The sequence below is a fragment of the Gracilinanus agilis genome, chromosome 5, assembly GCF_016433145.1.
Source record: "Gracilinanus agilis isolate LMUSP501 chromosome 5, AgileGrace, whole genome shotgun sequence".
NCBI classification, from domain to species: domain Eukaryota; kingdom Metazoa; phylum Chordata; class Mammalia; order Didelphimorphia; family Didelphidae; genus Gracilinanus; species Gracilinanus agilis.
In genome coordinates, this window is record NC_058134.1 from 254,161,844 (window position 1) to 254,179,768 (window position 17,925).

Consider the following 17,925-nt stretch of genomic DNA (forward strand, 5'->3'; position numbering starts at 1 on the left):
TATATATATATATAATATTGTATATTTTATAAAATGGTGGAATCTCAAAATGGAAAGAATCTTAGAGATCTATTGCAACTTCTAAATTCAACTGCCTTTTCTCAGTTCTTATTCCTATTTCATGTTTCTGCCTTTTTAACACTATTGATTACATCCTTCTCATCATATACTAAGACCCCTTCTATTTCTTTTGGTGATCTCATAAACTCCCATGAGTTAAACTATCATCATGAAGTTGATTCTCTAATACATATTTGTAGCTCTAATCTCTTTTGAACTTCATTTCCACATTTTCAGCTAGACAATACCACCTCTTTGTACCACTGGCATCTCAAATTCAACATGCCTGAAACAGAACTTACTAGATTTCCTCCTAACCCCATCCCTCATCCAAACTTCTCTATTTCTGTCATTTTTTTTTAAATTTCTGTTCAAAAATCTCTGTGGCTATGGACAACTCACTTTTCCGTTCTGGACCTCAGGTTTTTCAGTAAAATAAGGGGAGTTGCCTTCTAATGGTGGCCTCTTAATTTTCTCTCTAGGTCAATTATTCTATGATCCAATTTCCATATGAGAGATCAATTGGGATCTTCAAATTAATTTATTTCTCATCATATTTTAGATAGAAATAGCTTAGAAGCCATTTGCTCCAACCTATATCATTTTACATATCAGAAAACTGAGGCCCAGAGATGTTATATGCATTTTCCAAGGCAAGAAGGGTGGTGTTAGACACCAGTAACACTATCCTTACAAAATAGAGGTGCAAATACATCATTCTAAATTCTTTTTCCTAAAAACTCAATAATTAATTCTTGCTTGCGATATATTTTGTGTAAGTGCTTTAAAAGTGTGAATGTTTTAACTCACCTGTCCTATTGACCAGCTTTCTCCAAACACCTGAGGACTTCTCACTTCCATGTTATTAGATGTGGTCATATCATTTGAAGAACATTTGTCAAAGTTTCCACACAAACCTGAAAGTTTTCCCTAGAGAATAAGCAAAAATGTTTCATAAGATCCTTTCATCAAACTACTGTTTGTAAAATATGATGCAAAAAATTATTCAAACATTTAAAAAGTAACTTGAGCTAAATATTTCCCCAGCAATAATTTATTAATAAAAATACTCTACTATAAAGATGTTGCTGTGGTTTTTTTCAATAAATATTATTCTAGATCAGTGATTCCCAAAGTGGGCACCTCCGCCCCCTAGTGGGGGCTGCAGTGATCCAGAGAGGCAGTGATGGCCACAGGTGCATTTATTTTTCCTATTAATTGTTATTAAAATTTTGAAAAATTAATTTCCAGGGGGCTAAATAATATTTTTTCTGGAAAGGGGGAAGTAGGCCAAAAAAAGTTTGGGAACCACTGTTCTAGATCAACACAAAATAAAAATGACAAATTTTGTTCAGGAAGAAAAAAGGAAGAAAGCTTATGGATAGAGTGGGGAGAAGAGAGGGAACAGAAAGTAGCAAAAAAAAGAAAAAGAAACGTGTTATAGAGGAATTTTTAAAAATACAGAAGATAAAAAGGCCAGGAAGAATGAGAGAGAGAGAGAGAGAGAGAGAGAGAGAGAGAGAGAGAGAGAGAGAGAGAGAGAGAGAGGATCTTTGTGGCATTATAAGGGATTAATTAAAAACAGCAGAAAAAGTTTTTAAAGCTAGAGATTGAAGGTGTATACTTTAAAAATAAAATCAATTTGGGAGATGATACAGCTTTACAGATCCATGTACAATCGTTTTTTGTTTTGCTCTACTACATATGAAATTATCCATTTTGTTTGGTGTTCTTTAGATTGAAAATAAAAATGAATAATTTTTACATTTAAAAAAACTGCTTGAGGATTCCTGTTCTAATTTTTCACCTTAAATATACTGAAAAAAAATACAATGATAATACCAACCCCTACAAAGCCCAACTTATTATACATATCACAGGGCAGGTTGCTGGGGACAGGTAGCAAGAGCAAAGCAAGGGAATGTCGGTCAGGGCAATGAACTTTGTGTGTTATAAGCCTGTTATGACAGCTACAGAAACCTGGAACTTAATCCTGAGACGTTAACCAGTTTGGTTATGGCAGTGATAATGGCTTAACATCTTGGTCTGTATGATTTAACTGCTTCTGTGAACCTGAGAAATAACCAGGGAACCCTAGATTTATATTCTGGATTTGCCATGATCAACATGGCATGGAAAATAATAAAGCAGATCTCCTTCATTTTTGGGTACCCAAGAAGGCAAAATACATCAGAATAAATTTTAAAACATCAATATTTCACCTTCTAGAAGTGTTTTAGTGAAGATGGACTGACCACTATTAACAAAACCAACAAACAATGGACATTTACATAAGTTTTAAGGCTATCCAAAATTTCACGGGAGCACTATTGTCACCAGCCATGCTATATTCCTTAAAATCCACTGTTGAAGCTGCTAGAACCATGGGTCCAGATGGCCCCTGAAGTACAATCTCAGGGAAATTGGGACAATGAATATAAATGTTACTCATTGTCAACCTTTGACAGTCAAGGAATCTCTGAAACAACTACAATGAATGTCAGTATCAACAGACTCATAATGGAAGAAAACCATTAAATTTAGGGAGTGGTTTTCTTTTCCATAAATATATTCTGCAAAAATATTGCTCAAATGAGTAAAATATTAACTCAAATTTATATATTTCTTTAAAACATTTCGAAATATTTTCTACAGGACAAATCTGTTAGATTGTAGCAGTTACCCACTTATGGAAAGGCTAATTCACCACACAAAAGGAAGGTATAAATCACTTTATAATGTATCTAAAGTCAATCAAACTTTTATAGTAGCTGTTAATTATGTTATAATAAAACACGATGTTGGGCATTTAATGAGTCAATAACCACTTAGAAATTTAGTAATCATATATTGTATGTGTGCCTAAAATACAAAGAAAAACTAATGAGTTGACCAGCCATGAAATGTAATTAAGGCTTGAAGGTATTGGATTTCTAAATACCAGTTTTAGATATTTTGTATATTTGATAAATCTTTCTTATATTTTTGATAAACATATAAAGACTATGGGCATCAGATCATAGCTATAGAGCTCTACAAAGAGATTATCTTGAATCCTGTGCCCCTTTATCATGATGCTGATTATGCCAGCCCAAGCCTCAACTTTGGATCACTCCCATAAACTGCTGTTTTTGCTCCTAGACACAGTAGAGAAAATCATGCTAACTTTCTTTCTGAGTCCAATACAAATATGTTACATAACATCAACTGGGTCCTCATTGCTCATAGGCAAGGCTTTTAGCCCCCTCCCCCCCCCCAATCAACTTCTCTCTACAGTGATTCATCCAAAGCTTTTCAATGAGCCTCCTCTATCTTTCTACAGATCTCCCTATCTCCATCAACTTAGCTGAGAACCTTTTCATCTTTTTCTAAAAAAATAAAATTGAGACCATTCACCAAGTACTTCCTCTTCTCTCCCCCTTTTCCTCTTCATCTCACATCACTCAGATGCCTTTATGACTATTTCCCCCCTCACTCCCCTCTCAGAGAAAGAGGTGAAGAGGTGGCCTTTCTCCTGGCCAAGGCAAACCCCTCTCCAACCAGCACAAATGATTCCACTCCATTCCATCTCCTTTAGCATGTTATTCCATCGATCATCTTCACTTTCTCACTCATCTTCAACTTCTCCGTCTCTGATGATAGCTGTTACTCTCCTGTCTATAAACTTAGTTAGATTTGCCCTTTAGGAAAATTGCTTTGGTGGCTGAGTGAAGGATGAACTTGAGTGGAAAGAGACTTGAGGTAAGAAGACCAACCATCAAGCTTTTGTAAAATTCCAGGCAGAAAGAGATGAGAGCCTGCACCAGGGTGGTGGCAGTATCAGAAGAGAGAAGGGAACATAATCAGAGATGTGACTAAGGGCCACTCTTTAGACCTCAGCAACAAGATTCGATAAAGGAAGATGAAGGTGAGAGATAGTAAAGAGTCAAGGATGACACCTAGGTTGGCTTCCTTCAAGCCCCAACTAAATTCTTGCCAATCTCTCAGACATTTACTAGCTGTGTCACCCTAGGCAAGTCACTTAATCCTGTTTACCTCAGTCCCCTCACCTGTAGAATTATCTGGAGAAAGAAATGGCACACAATTTGAATATCTTTGCCATGAAAATCCCAAATGGGGTCACAAAGACTCAGACACAACTGAAAAACAACTGAAGAAGAGAGAATACTAATAGACCTCCTCTTAGTATAATGTTTTAAGATGCATAAAATATGGGGGCAGCTCAGATGCCTTAGTGGATTGATAGCCAGGTCTGGAGATGGGAAGTCCTGGGTTCAAATTTGGCCACAGACAATTTCTAGCTGTGTGACTCTGGCCAAGTCACTTAACTTCCATTGCCTAGCTCTTACCACTCTTCTGCCTTGAAACCAATACACAGTACTAATTCTAAGACAGAAGGTAAGGGCTTAAAATTTTTTAATAAAATTCATAAAATATATACGTAGAATTAAATGGGAAAACAATCATAAGGAAAGACAGTTGTCTATGTATACATATGTATACAATATGTATAAGGTCACAAATCTCAGTTCACACCTCTGTAACTCCTTCTCTGACTGCCTCTTCTCTCTCCTCGCCAACAGTTTTCTCACTCTAAAGATGCCTCTGTCTGTGTGGTCCTTCCTCTGATTGATGACTTCCTGCCCAGGATCCTTAGTTCATGAACACTTCATCCAATAATCCTGTCTTTCTAGACTTCTTGGCCTGGCTTCAGACTTCCTGTTTCCTTTGCTTTCTCCATTAGAAAGTAATCTCCTTGAAGGTGAGAACTGTTTTGTTTTGTTTTTTTTTACTTGAATCCTCACTCGCTAGGAGAGAGGCCAGCATATAATTAAATGCGTAGACATCCAGGTTGCTCAGTGGATAGAGCACAGGATCCAGTCAGGAAAACTTCAGTTCATATCCAGCCTCAAGGTACTTGCTAGCTCTGTGATTCTAAGCAAGTGACTTATCCTCAGTTTATTCAAGTGTAAAACAGGAATAATAGCATCTACCTCCCAGAACTGTTGTGAATATGAGATAAAATAAGAAGTATAAAGTGTTTTGCAAACCTTTGAGCACAATACTAAATGCTGAGATAGATTGATTGATATAACCAGTTAGGTCAGATATAGTTACACATCTATGTTGTTGTTCAATTGTTTCAGTCAAGTCTGACTCTTCACAACTCCATTTGGAGTTTTTTGGAAGAGATGGTGGAGTAAGCTTGCTATTTCCTTCTCCAGTTCATTTTACAGATGAGGAAACTGAAGCAAAAAAAGAGTTAAGTGACTTGTCCAAGGTCCCACAGCTAGTAAGTATCTGAGACCAGATTTGAATTCATAAAACTGAGTCTTCCTGACTCAAGACCTGGCCCATCATCCACTGTGCCACTTAGCTCTCCTATACATACATATACACACATGTGTATATGTGTGTGTATATATACTCAATATGTATATTTACCCAAGTTAAGAAATTTCGTTGTTAAATTTTTCAATGTTCTAAATCAACAGCACCACCAACAACCAATTTTATATATAGCCATAGTCTTTAAGGAAATATCTATGAGGGAAAAATATTAATGACTTTGACCCCAAGCGATAGCTTCTTCCATTAAAACTTCAAACATCTGTGGTTTCTTTGCTGTGGGTACACGCTCCAAAGATGTAGGTCTCAACCCCACCATGACCTGGTAGATAATCTTCAACTGTTGTTATGGCCAAAAATTCCTTTTCCCCTGAGCCAACTAGTGATGAGCTTTTCCAAATGTAGTTATGCTGGTCCTCTAGATGATAGATGTACAATCTCTTACTGGGCTGATACTTGAAGTCTTTCCAGCTTGGTAGGATCTGCCAGAGGAATTTAGAGCTTGTGCTACGCTGCTGGCATAGCCTTTGAGAGCCTAGGGTCAGCTCCGGGACAGGCTGGGACACTGGAAGACTTCAGTGGAAGTCATGGAACATCCAAAAGTTTAAATTTTAATATGACTTCCTTTATCTTAAAAAGAGGCAGCATGGGGAGAAAAAAAGGGCTAGAAGGTCAGCTGCAGAGTCAAAAGGATTCAATTCTTTCCTCTGACACATTTTAGCTATGTAACTTTGGGTACATCACCATTAACCTCCCAGCATCTTAGTCAGCTCGCTAGAACCATAAATTACTGATATGCATCAGTGGTGAGAGTTTCCATATCAGAACTTTCTTACAGTGATTTTTTCAAAAGGGAGTCCATGCCTCCAAACACGCCTCTAAAAAAAGAATCTTAAATCATGTCAAATTCTGGCCTACCTTCCAATGAGATCCAACCTTGATATGTATGGTTGTCTTCTTATCCCAAAGAATTGTGATGTCTTTCTCTGGGAAGTATACCACAGCATAGTACCCGGCCTTCCAAAGCTGGTACGTTGGCTTATTCTCCAGGAAACCTGATCGTTTCTGAGGCAAGGGGCATTTGAATAAGAAGATCAATTCCATGTTACTTATAACAGAAAAGTAAGCCTTAATTACTTTCACACAAAGCAAACACATATCTGTCGTTCCCCTATTTTGTTCTAAGTATTACTGGTGTGTGAGAAAAGTACAAAATTAGATCCCTTTCAAGCCCTTTGTGAAGGTAAAATGAATACATGTGAAATTGGGTCATACTTTATAAGGTTCTCCGCACCAAATTGAATGCTAGTCAAGATTTGAATGGAGGGCAAAGGGCATTTCAGGCATAGAGATTAGCACAAAGAAAGAAAGGGAGCTAAGAGTGAGTAAATCACATTTAGGGAACAGTAGAATTAGAAGAGACTTTGGGTAAGCTAGCTTGGCTACATCCCTAATGCAGACATTTCCTTAAAATCATTACTAGTAAGTCTTCATTATAGTTTCATGGTGAAGATCTCTGGTGATGGAAAACTTTCTGCCTCCTGAGGTCAACCATTCAATTTTATTACTGGGAATTTTTTTAATTAAATGGTCAAGAGTAGGTTATGATGTGTTATGTACGAATGGAGAATTTTGCAGAAGTGGCATAAAAAGAAGAGAAATATGTTACCAGAAGAAAAGGGGAAATGATCTGGTATTGAAAGAGGGATAAACAATGGGCAGTTCTCATACAATATGAGGAGACCTAGAGCAAGACCCCAACATGGTGAGTGGACCCCCTCTGGAAGGAGTATGCAGGAAGATGTGAATAAGAATACAAGAGGATGAGAGGGCACGGATGAGTTACGATCTGTACCACTGGAGGGAACTGTAAAGATTACAGAACCATCCAAATTTTAAAAGAAGATCTACCCAGTGTGACTGTAAGATCCGTGAGACTGGGAACTATCTTTGGAATGTCTTTGTATCCTCATAACTTATATTGCCTGGAATATAATTGGCACTTAACAAAAATTAGTTCGCTGACTGACTATTCTCCCTATAATGTCTAATCAAATGACTTTAGGTCAGCCTGTTAGAGGTGCACAGAATAAGATTTTATTTGCAGATAGAAGTCTTTATTTTGTTTGAAAAGTGTTTTCTGCAGTCTAACATCCTTGATTCCTTCATTGACTTCTGAAATAACATAGCTTCGTGTCCTTTGAACATTGTGTCATGGTGTTATGGTCTGTCAGTTTCTCTTTTCTATTCTTGACTTAGCCAAATAAAAGTGGGATAATTACATTACTTTGCATCAGACAAGAACCTGTGAACTAACCCTCTGCACAGAATGTCAATCTGGCAACAGGAGAGTCTTCCCTAATGTTCTTCATGGATAAGAGAGATAAGGAGATCCCCAGAGCCAGAATCTCAGACAAAAATCTAATTAGCCTAATTGTGGCAGTTCTAATCAGCAGCAGCCACCCTTCAAAATCTGAGCAGCTCAGGTTCATCCCCTAACTACTAATTGCTACACACAGGAAAGACTGCTCCACCACTGGGGTCTTTCTTCCTCCAGGAACATCTCTCCTGCTGCACTGTCTTAGCTTCTGAGCCAGAGGAAGACTTAGGCTCTCATATAGGAACAACTGAAGAAGGAACCCCAGAAACTATGACCTCAGGGAAGGAAGTTCTACATGAATGACTTACCTACAAAATCCATATGGTTCTTATAATAACCTTTCCCAGAATGATAGAAAATCTGGAGACAGAAGATTAGATCACCAGCATTACACTGTTGCTCTGTCTGTACTCCCTAATATAGATTGAGTGGCTTTGGGTACAGAGGAAGGGATTAAAGTTGAAAGGGCAAGACAAGAAAAATAAGTAGAGTGAGTCAAACTACATTGTGCTTACCTAGTCTATCTGCATGACTATACCCCTTGGTTCCCCAACACAACTCAGCTTCATGGATAGAGTCAATTGCCACTCCATAAAAGAACCTTTTTTTTAAGGAAACAGACCAGAAAACCTTAATTGAGAACATATAACTGATGCACAACCAGCCCTGGGCAGGATATCTGGAACTGGGACGGGATCCTTAGCATCCTAGATCTAGTTGCACAATTTCACTGCAAGTACCATTCAGATCCAGAGCCAAACATTGGAATAATTAGGAGAGCTAAGGCAGCCATAAAAGAGGGGATAATAACCAGCAATGGAATACATCTTATGGTTGTTATATTACAAATACATCTTATGCTGTTAGGCAAATAGGTGATATTCTATCACACCTGCCAATTAATAATATGGTTGTTAGTTAACTGGCATTTATTAAGCACCTATCACATGCCAGGCACTGTGTTAAATGCTAGGGATGCAAAGAAAGTCAAAAAAAGTATTCCCTACTCTGAAGGATCTCACATTCTAGTGAGGAGACAACATGCAGACAACCATGAACAAAATAGATACAGACAAGACTAACTGATGGTATTTTCAGAGGGAAGGCACTACAATTAAGGGAAAATAGGTTGGCTTTTTTCAGAAAGTGGAACTTTAAGAGACTTGAGACTTGAAAGAAGTCAATGAAGCCAAGAGATGGATTTGAGGAAAGAAAAGTCCAAGCATCGGGAATAATCAGTGACAATGCTCAATCAGGCAAGAGATTTTTCTCTTCAAATAGCAAGGTCGCTCATGTCATTAGACAATAGAACACAGAGAGGAACAAGGTATACAAAGACTGGAATGGCAGGCAGGTGCCAGGTTATAAAAGATCGTTTAGGTAAACTTTCCAACACATGATTTAAACTCTATTATAAATACACCCTGATGTTAAAGTTACAGTTCTCAAAATGGCAGAATACAATGCACACAGCATTTGTACATTAGATCATCACTAGACATCTCCAACTCTTCTATCTCCACTCAAATCATCATCTCTACTCCCTCCCCACTAGAAAATTGAACAGTGCTGCTGGAAATTCAATAATCTTTGATAGGTTAGTTTTGATCTCATCCTACTTGGTCCTAGGACTCTGTAGAACTCCTTGGACATCTCCAGCCATGCCACTGGGAGTTTTATCTCCTCTTCATTCTTCTCTTACAAAATGGGTCCTTTTTGCATGATATCTTCCTCTCTTCAAATGAAAACTCTAAGAGACTATCCAGTATATTTTGATTTGTATCTCTAATGAATAGTACAGTGACTGTCACAGAGTAAATATTAAGCAAATACTTTTTCCTATGTATTTTGGCTTTGTGCAAAGGGGGAGAACTGTTATAGGTAATTTATAAGATAAATTATAAAATAGCAATAAGAAAGTTAAGATAGATATATATGTGTACGTAGACAGCTAAAGGGAAAACCTTGGCTGGCAGCCATGGACATTCTATATAGAAAGCGGGAGAAAGAGAGAGTTGGAGAGTGTGGAAGCTGACAGGGCTGGAAGGATGAGTGTGTACAGTTGTTATCCTGCATACTGAGTTTCTACAACAAGTGAGCCTTTTGGAGAAGTTGGGAATGACCAGAAAACAAGAGCCTAGGTTGAGAGAAGGTTAAACTTCTGCAATTTTGTGGACAAATTGTAGATAGCCCTTCTCCCTAGCCCACTGGATCTACTGGCTGACCACGGGTTTTGTCCCTGTGACCTTATTTCATCAAGGGATCAGCTTGGACCAGTGCCGTGAGAAACCCCTATCTCCAAGCCCTTTGTAGTCTTTCCAATCCCAACCAGGGTGCCTGCTTGTTAGTGTTAGTATGAGAGGGAAACCAGCCTAACTCCTACATTCTAATGACGGTTGGTTTTTCCTGATAGATAAACCTCACCCATTTTCCTTTATTTTAATATCATTAAAACTTAGTTTTCTTACACTTCTTGTTGTTCCTCCTCTACAACAAAAGAACCCATAGTAAAGTAAATTGGATATCCCTGGTTAGTTAGAGGGCAGCTAACTACCAACTACCATTTACCCAGTCCAGTGTTTTCTGTCACTACCCATTCCCAAATTCAGTCCTTTCCTTGTGGGAGTGGGTGTGATTCTATTTGTGCTTATTTATTGTCTGGCAATTGTCCAAATTCACCCAGAAATAGTTCTACTACCTTATTTATTATTTCAGTATGAATGCATCTATTTATCTTTTTCTTTATTCAGAAGTATTCTCTTTGTCAGAACTACTGACTTCATTGGTAGATTGTCAAGACCCTCAAGAAATTTACAAATGGCAATAATACATAAGATATACTTCTAGGAAACACAGGACATACCCATTTGGGTACTCTACCCATGGAGAATAGATGATTACCACAGGGCTAGGTCATGGCAATTGTATTGCCTCATTGAATCAATGGTTCTCCCTTGATTTTTCATCTCCTCTTTTGCATGTATAAGTGACCTATTCATCTATTAATAGCTAATAATTATTATTTGCTAATGTGTGGCTAGATACAGGGCTGGGCTTGGAGTCCAAAGGATCTTCCTGTAAATCCAGCTTCAGACACTTACTACTTGGATGAACTTGGACAATCCATTTAACCATTTGCCTCAATTCCTCATCTATACAATAGAGATAATAATAGTACCTATCTCCCATGTTTGTTGTGAGGATCAAATAAGATAATATTAGGGAAGTACTTAGCACAATGCTTGGTCCATAGTAGGTGGTCAATAAATGCTTTTTCCCTTTCTCCAATATTATTCAGTCTAATGTGATCCTGAATAAGTAGTGAATAATTCTTTTGCACTTATAGACCTTAATCTACATTTGTGAAGTTCAGGATAATCAACTGACTGATTTCATAATACGATTATGAGTAATTAGATTAGTTTGATTAGCTGAGTAAGTTCTCTCCATGTTAGATTATGGAACTTCTTAGGACATAGCCTTGATTGACTACAGTTAAAGGATCTTTGCCCTGGTTTTGACCATCCAAGTTCCCCATGGCACAGAATGTCATAAGGTTATTCCTCAGGGCACAAGATTTCATAAGGTTAGGTAGAAAATCTCCAGCTATTTGGGGAGCCCTCTGTCCCTAGTTCTTTCACCTGACTAACTCTAGGAAGAACATGACCTTCTCAACTCTATACCAAGGGTCTTTCACTACATGTTCCAACCCAGGAAGCCCTTTGATCACACTTGATTTTTTCCAGTTATAACCTACAAATGAAAATGTATATTTGAGTTGTACCAGTCCAGAAGGGACTGAACTAATAGTTAATTGTTTGAACTTAAAGACTATAAATGTATTATTATGGAACAAGAGTGGGTCTCAAACCTTGAGGAAGGTCTGGGAACTTACTTGTGGAAGGAGACTGGTTCCTTTAATAAATAGTTATTGGTTTGGAGCTCTGCCTCAGTTGTTTTATTGCAGATTGGAAAAATTTCTGGCATTACAAGATCTTTTAAATGCTGAACGTCTCCCCAAATAATAGCTCTCTCTCTCTCTTTCTGAATTTTGAGTCATCTTCAAATTTAATAATTGATCTATATATGTTCTACCCCACATTGTTCATAGATAAGAAGAAAAGGACAGAGTCCATTGTTCCTAATTCTGATTCCTGGAATTATACATAATACAACTCTAAAAATAGCTGTATATATTCAACTGCTCAGGGATGGTAAGGAATTCCTCCACTAAATGGGAGTTTGAACTATGAATCTATGATTCAGGTACAAGACTCTAAAATTCAAGTGATTTTGGCTTCTAGGATTTTTATAGTTATTTTAAGATATGTTGAGAGCATAGATCTCAATGGCATTCTTTCCTTCAATTTATATCTTAAAATTTGGAAGGTTGGCTTACCGAAAGAATCAAATCATAGCATAGTAAATTCCTATTCTACTACCTACTAAGTGCAAAGCATTGCACTAGGAACAACATAAATATATTGAAATCGTAGTTATTTTAAACAAATGAATAACATTAGGATTTAAATTTTCAGAATTCTCTCCATTTTAGGAATGTAGAGAAATTATTTGCTAATGTCACTCAGAATTCACAAGAAAATTGAAAACACACAGGGTCCTATTTTACAATTGTTGGCATTGCCTGATACCAAATATAGATACACACATGTATGTATATATATAATTATCCCTGACTTCCCCTTTCCATGGGGTGATCACTATTCCGTGTGGTCTGTCTTTCTCTTTTCCTACAGGACAAAGACTACGAATATTTTTATCTCAAGCACTTAACACAGTTTTTACCACAAACTAATTATTTAACAAATGAGCTTTCATTTATTTATTCTTTTGAGAACTATCTGGACAAATTCTATTTGTATGTAACGGAATACTATGCTTTCATAAGAGATTATAAGTTTGAAGAATATGAAGAAATACGGGAATTTTTGACAGAACTTCTTTGTTAAGATGAAGTAAGTAGAACCAAGGCAACAGTTGGGTTGTTGCTCATCCTTCATTTCTGAAGACAACTGATAACATCAGTGGGGATGTCTTTTGGCTCACCAGTGAATAGGATTTGAGGGAGGTAGAGTTGCACAAAGTCAACAGTCTTTCTTCCAGAGTCATTGAAGTCCAGTGGCAAGACAAATGTCAGGACAACTAATCATGACTCTGCATTCAGTGAATAACCTTGGCTTCTTCTGTATCCGACCAAGCCCTAAGAGCTGCACAGAACCTGCTTCTACCTCCTTTATGACTGCTATAACAAATTGTTCTCATTCACCAAAGGGTTTGAGACTTGTCACATACCCTCTACCTGGTTTAGCCTGTCTGTGGAGATGGGTTTACTGGGATGTGGCTACAGCATATGCTATAGCTTCTTGAAGCCTCAGGTGAGAGCTGGATGCCAAGTGGCTTGAAAGGTGGATAAGCAGCCCTGAAAGGGGCTCAGCAAGTTCTCACAATAGAGGTGCTTCTCTTCTCTGAATTCCCCATATCTGTGGTGATGCTGTTGTTACAAGGAAGGGTTCAGTGAAGAGATGGAGCATGAAATCAAGTTACCAATAAAACTTAAAAATAAAATAATTAAAGGCATTATCAGAGGCTATTTGGCTTCTAAGAAAACAGGATACAAATAAGTTCTCTTCTAAATCTACTCTGCTTAAAGAATATAAATAAATAACATTTTTTAAAAGTAAACATTTATTGAAAAATAAATAAAGTTGTTCTACTTAAGGTAAATTGAAGAGAAAAAAAATGTGTTTGAATTCACTAACCTGTTTGTAAGGAGAGTCATTCAAATAAATCTCAGTGTCCCCAACAGAAATCAGTAAACTTTTTGAACAAATAATGTCATTATCAAAGCACTTTTTGTTCTGAGCAATAACAGCTATTTCTGAGTCATCTGCACTCTGTAAGATTAAGGAGAACATTGTGTTAGTAACCATGACTTCAGTTAGGGTAAAATTTCAATCACATTCCTAGTAAAGACCACCATGACTTTGGTTTTTCCAAAATAATTGCTGAAAACAACAACATCCTGAATTCTCAATGAAGGGTTTAAAAAATGCACACACAAGGTAATGACACCAAAAACTGAGATGGGGCATCTCTAAAAAATAAAATAGAGGAATTGATAAGAAGTTGTTAGGACTTTAGATAGAAGCTGTTAACCTTGTTGTTGTTGCTCATGTCTGATTCTTTGCAACCCCTATAAGCTTTTCTTGTGTAGCAGTTTGGCTTCAGCTTTATTCTGATCACTTTTAGTTTGGATTATCATTTATTACATTTGACCAGCCAGCCTGATTTTATATATATATATATATATATATATATATATATATATATAACAAGTTTTATTTTCATTTATTACACTTGGCAAAGATATTGGAGTGGTTGTCATTTCCTTCTCTATTGGATTAAGTGACTTGCCTAGGATCATACCAGGCCCAGTAAAAGATTTAAATCATCTACACTCTAGAAGATTAAGGAAAGCATTGTCAGTAAAAATAATTTCATTTCTTTGTGGAACCACAAATTTAATGAAGATTTAAAATATATAAATATGGATTTAGAATTCATAAATTAAAGGATAAAAAAGATACAGCACAAAGAACAATATAACTCTAAAGAAAAGAAAGAAAAGATACACATATCTCGAAAACAAATGAGAGAAGTTATAGATGGTTTAATCTTTATTCAAATAAATGCTTCACTCAAATTCTTCAAGGTTGACTATACTAGAATAAAAAATAAGGGCCAACATAAAAATATAGGAAGCACTAAAGATAAACTGTGCAGGAAATAATATAAATTTGTAGGTCTTAATGTAAATAATGAGAATCTACAATTATATCAACTTGAGGACCTCCCAGGTAAGCATTCACTCCACCTAGTAAATCACATCTATAAAATGAGTAAATTAGTCCTAGGAAGTTGCTACAGATAAGCAGAGATTAAAGAGGGTGACAGGATTTGAACCCAGGTCTTCCTGCTATCAAATCCCATACTTTACTACTATAGTTGGCCTTTAGGCATCACCTAAGAATGGTGAAATAATGATTTGACCACGAACTAAAATTCAAGCTTACTCAAAGTATTTGGTAAGTACTAATGAATGTCTATCCATTTTTACAAAACTATGACCCATATGTGAAAAGAAATTAGAAGGATCTGGTGAATGGGGGTAGAGGTATAGACTTGTAAAAATGAGCTTCATTAAAAGATTTCAGAGAAAATTAACAATAGAAAAATTTAAGAGGTCTCATCTACATTTACCATTAATACTTCCCATGGCTATCCCCAAGTCCTTCCATTTTCTTCTTATCAGGTTGAAAATAATTCCTTTAAGAGTCCTTCAATTAATAGAGTCCCATGAAAATTAAATCATAAGAGAAGAACTAAGGAGCCTCAGAGAGATGACATTTCTTTTGGGGTTCAATGCCTCATTTTTACAACTCCCACTGACTTTTCATTTTTAAATCTAATCTTAGCCCTTTAGATCTAGAACATGGAGGTTATTTTTTATTCTAATGACTAAGTAAATTCCACATACATTAAACAATCATAGTGACAAAAAAATTCTTTGTTGTTGAGTCATTTCAGTCCTGTCAGATTCTTCATGACCTCATTTGTTGTTTTTTGGCAAAGATACTAGCATAGTTTGTCATTTCCTTCTCCATCTCATTGTATAGGTGAGGAAACTGAGGCAAAAAGGGTTAAGTGACTTGCTCAGAGTCACACAGCTAATAAGTGTCTAAGGCCAGATTTGAATTTATGAAGATGAATCTTCCTGACTCCAGGTCTGGTGTTCTACCCACTAAGCCCCTAGCTGTCCCTGTAAAACTCAAAGAACCACATCTAAAAATGCTAGCTCTTAATAATTGTTAACCAAAGTTTCCCCCTCCTATTAACTGATCACTGTGTCATGCTGTGCACATTTTCTTAGCTATGATTAAGAAATGATTTCTTCTGAGCTTTTGTTTCTTATGAAGCAATTCCTTTGTCAAGCATCAATTTGATTGTGAAAGAAAGAACAATAAGGATCCTTAGGATGATTACTCCATGAGTCATTTGAAGCTATCATGCTCTTAAATTTTAAATTCAGCTTGCAGTGCATGTCAGTAATTATTTTCAAGAAGGAACAGAAAAAATAGGTCAGGACTTTAAAGTTGAGGGAAAAACATTTTAAGTTTTATTTTCCTATTCCTTTGAGGCAGAGCTCTTTAGAGGAAGAGAGACAAAAAGTTGGGAAAAAAGACTTTCCAGGTCTGTTACAAAGATCTTCAACCTTATCCATGCTAATGTTTAAATTAAAGCAAAGATATGGAAAGCTGTATTGCTTAGAGACTGGTAGAGTCAGAAAGATCTGAGAGCTTGACTCCTTTCTCAGATGCTTAGTACCTGGGTGGATACCAGGACAGATAACCTCATTTCTCCATGCCTCAGTTTCCTCTTCTATAAAATGGGGATAATAGCACCCACCTCATAGAATGGTTGGAAGGTTCAAATGGAATAACGCATTAAAAGTGCTTTATAAACATTGGCTATTATTATTATTATCATTTGGCGTAGTGTAATCTCTTCTATAATAGAATGTTAGGCAGATAACTTAAAATGAAGTCATATCCTTTAAATATAACCTCTCTTCAGTGTCCACTTCTAATATGTCTTAAATTAATCTCAGACGTTGGGAGCGATAATAAATATGGCTAGGCAACATCTGTGAACAACCATCATTAAGCACAATTATTTTTCCCTAGAACTGAAAATGATTTTGACAGGAATATTTTTCTGAAACATACACATATACACCCAGCCTTAGGCACAGCTAAATGACTCAATGGACAACACTGACCATGGAAGCAAGAAGACCTGAGTTCAAATCTAGCTTCTAACTGTGTTATCCTGAACAAATCACTGTTTGCCTTTAAAAATAAATCAAGTCATAAACTGAAAGAATTGAAAAAAATAGGAATGTTTCTTTATTAGCTATAGAGTTAAATGCCTAGGATAGGGACTAAAAAAGACCCTAAAGGAACACTCAAGAGGAATCTAAGTTCCAGAGTTTGTCAGTCATTCAAGAATTCCTGCAGGGGCCTCAGCAACAGAAATATTGCAAGGGACAAGAAACTAATTTCTAAGTGTTTCATTTGCATAATGAGAGTCTGGAACAGCTAAACATCTGCATTTTTAATTTCCTGTCAGTGAAGACAATGGGATCATCATATGAACTTAAATTGCTCTAAATTCTTCAGTGATGAATCAATCAATATGAGGTGGTTATGGGAGTGATAGTGAAAATAGCATTGAATTGGGAGTCAGAGGAGGCATGGATTCAAATCCCACATCTGTTTACCACCTGTCTAATCTTGGATAAATTATGCCATCTCTCTGGGTGTCAGTTTGCTCATTTATAAAGCGAGGTTTCTTCAAGATCTAAATTTCATAACTATTAGCAATGACTCCAAGGGACATACAGAAAGGTACAAATCAATGAGATTTGTAAAATGTGAATTGGGAATAAGAAGCAATCCTTACGTGGAGAAGATAGTGAAGACAAAATGAACTAAAAATTGGAAGGAGATACATTACTCAGAAGGTAGGAATGAAAAATATATTACTCATCTCTATTAGAGCAGAAAATTCAGAGGTCGTCTAGTTTTTCAATCGTGTTTGACTCTTCATAACTCCATTGACCAACTGTTCACAGAGGTTTCTTGGCAAAAATATTGGGATGGTTTGCCATTTCCTTCTCTAGTTTTATGAACGCAGGGCTTAAGTGATTGCTTGGGATCACACAACCAATAAGTGTCTAAGTAAAGATTTGAAAGATAGCTCCAGTGTTCTATCTACTTATACTACCTCATTGTCCATAGGGCCAACTGAGTGGGCAAGAAGGGCTATCTAAGATATGAAGCCTCCTGTGGGTACCCTGAAGATTGACTATGCATTAAAGCATGTGTTCCTCAAGATAAGGGATTGTCTTTTGTCTTTATATTTGTCCCCAGTGCTTAGAACATGTTTATCTACTGTTTGAGAACAGATATGGGGATTGAGAAGAGTGAGAAAATGGGAGCTGAAGGAGTTTTAGAGGAAAGGATTATAGTGGCATTGGGTCACAGCAATTCAGC

The 17,925-nt window shown here is 36.7% G+C and overlaps 1 protein-coding gene across 1 annotated transcript in view; it reads right to left on the reverse strand.

The window, feature by feature from the left end:
- OTOGL (otogelin like) overlaps positions 1-17,925 on the reverse strand; it is a 220,029-nt gene that overhangs the window by 102,810 nt on the left and 99,294 nt on the right. The window contains exons 26-28 of the mRNA XM_044679180.1: positions 13,570-13,704; positions 6,328-6,474; positions 871-990 (exon numbers count right to left, since the gene is read on the reverse strand). Coding sequence (XP_044535115.1) covers positions 871-990; positions 6,328-6,474; positions 13,570-13,704 — 402 coding nt within the window. The remainder of the gene's footprint in view (positions 1-870; positions 991-6,327; positions 6,475-13,569; positions 13,705-17,925) is intronic.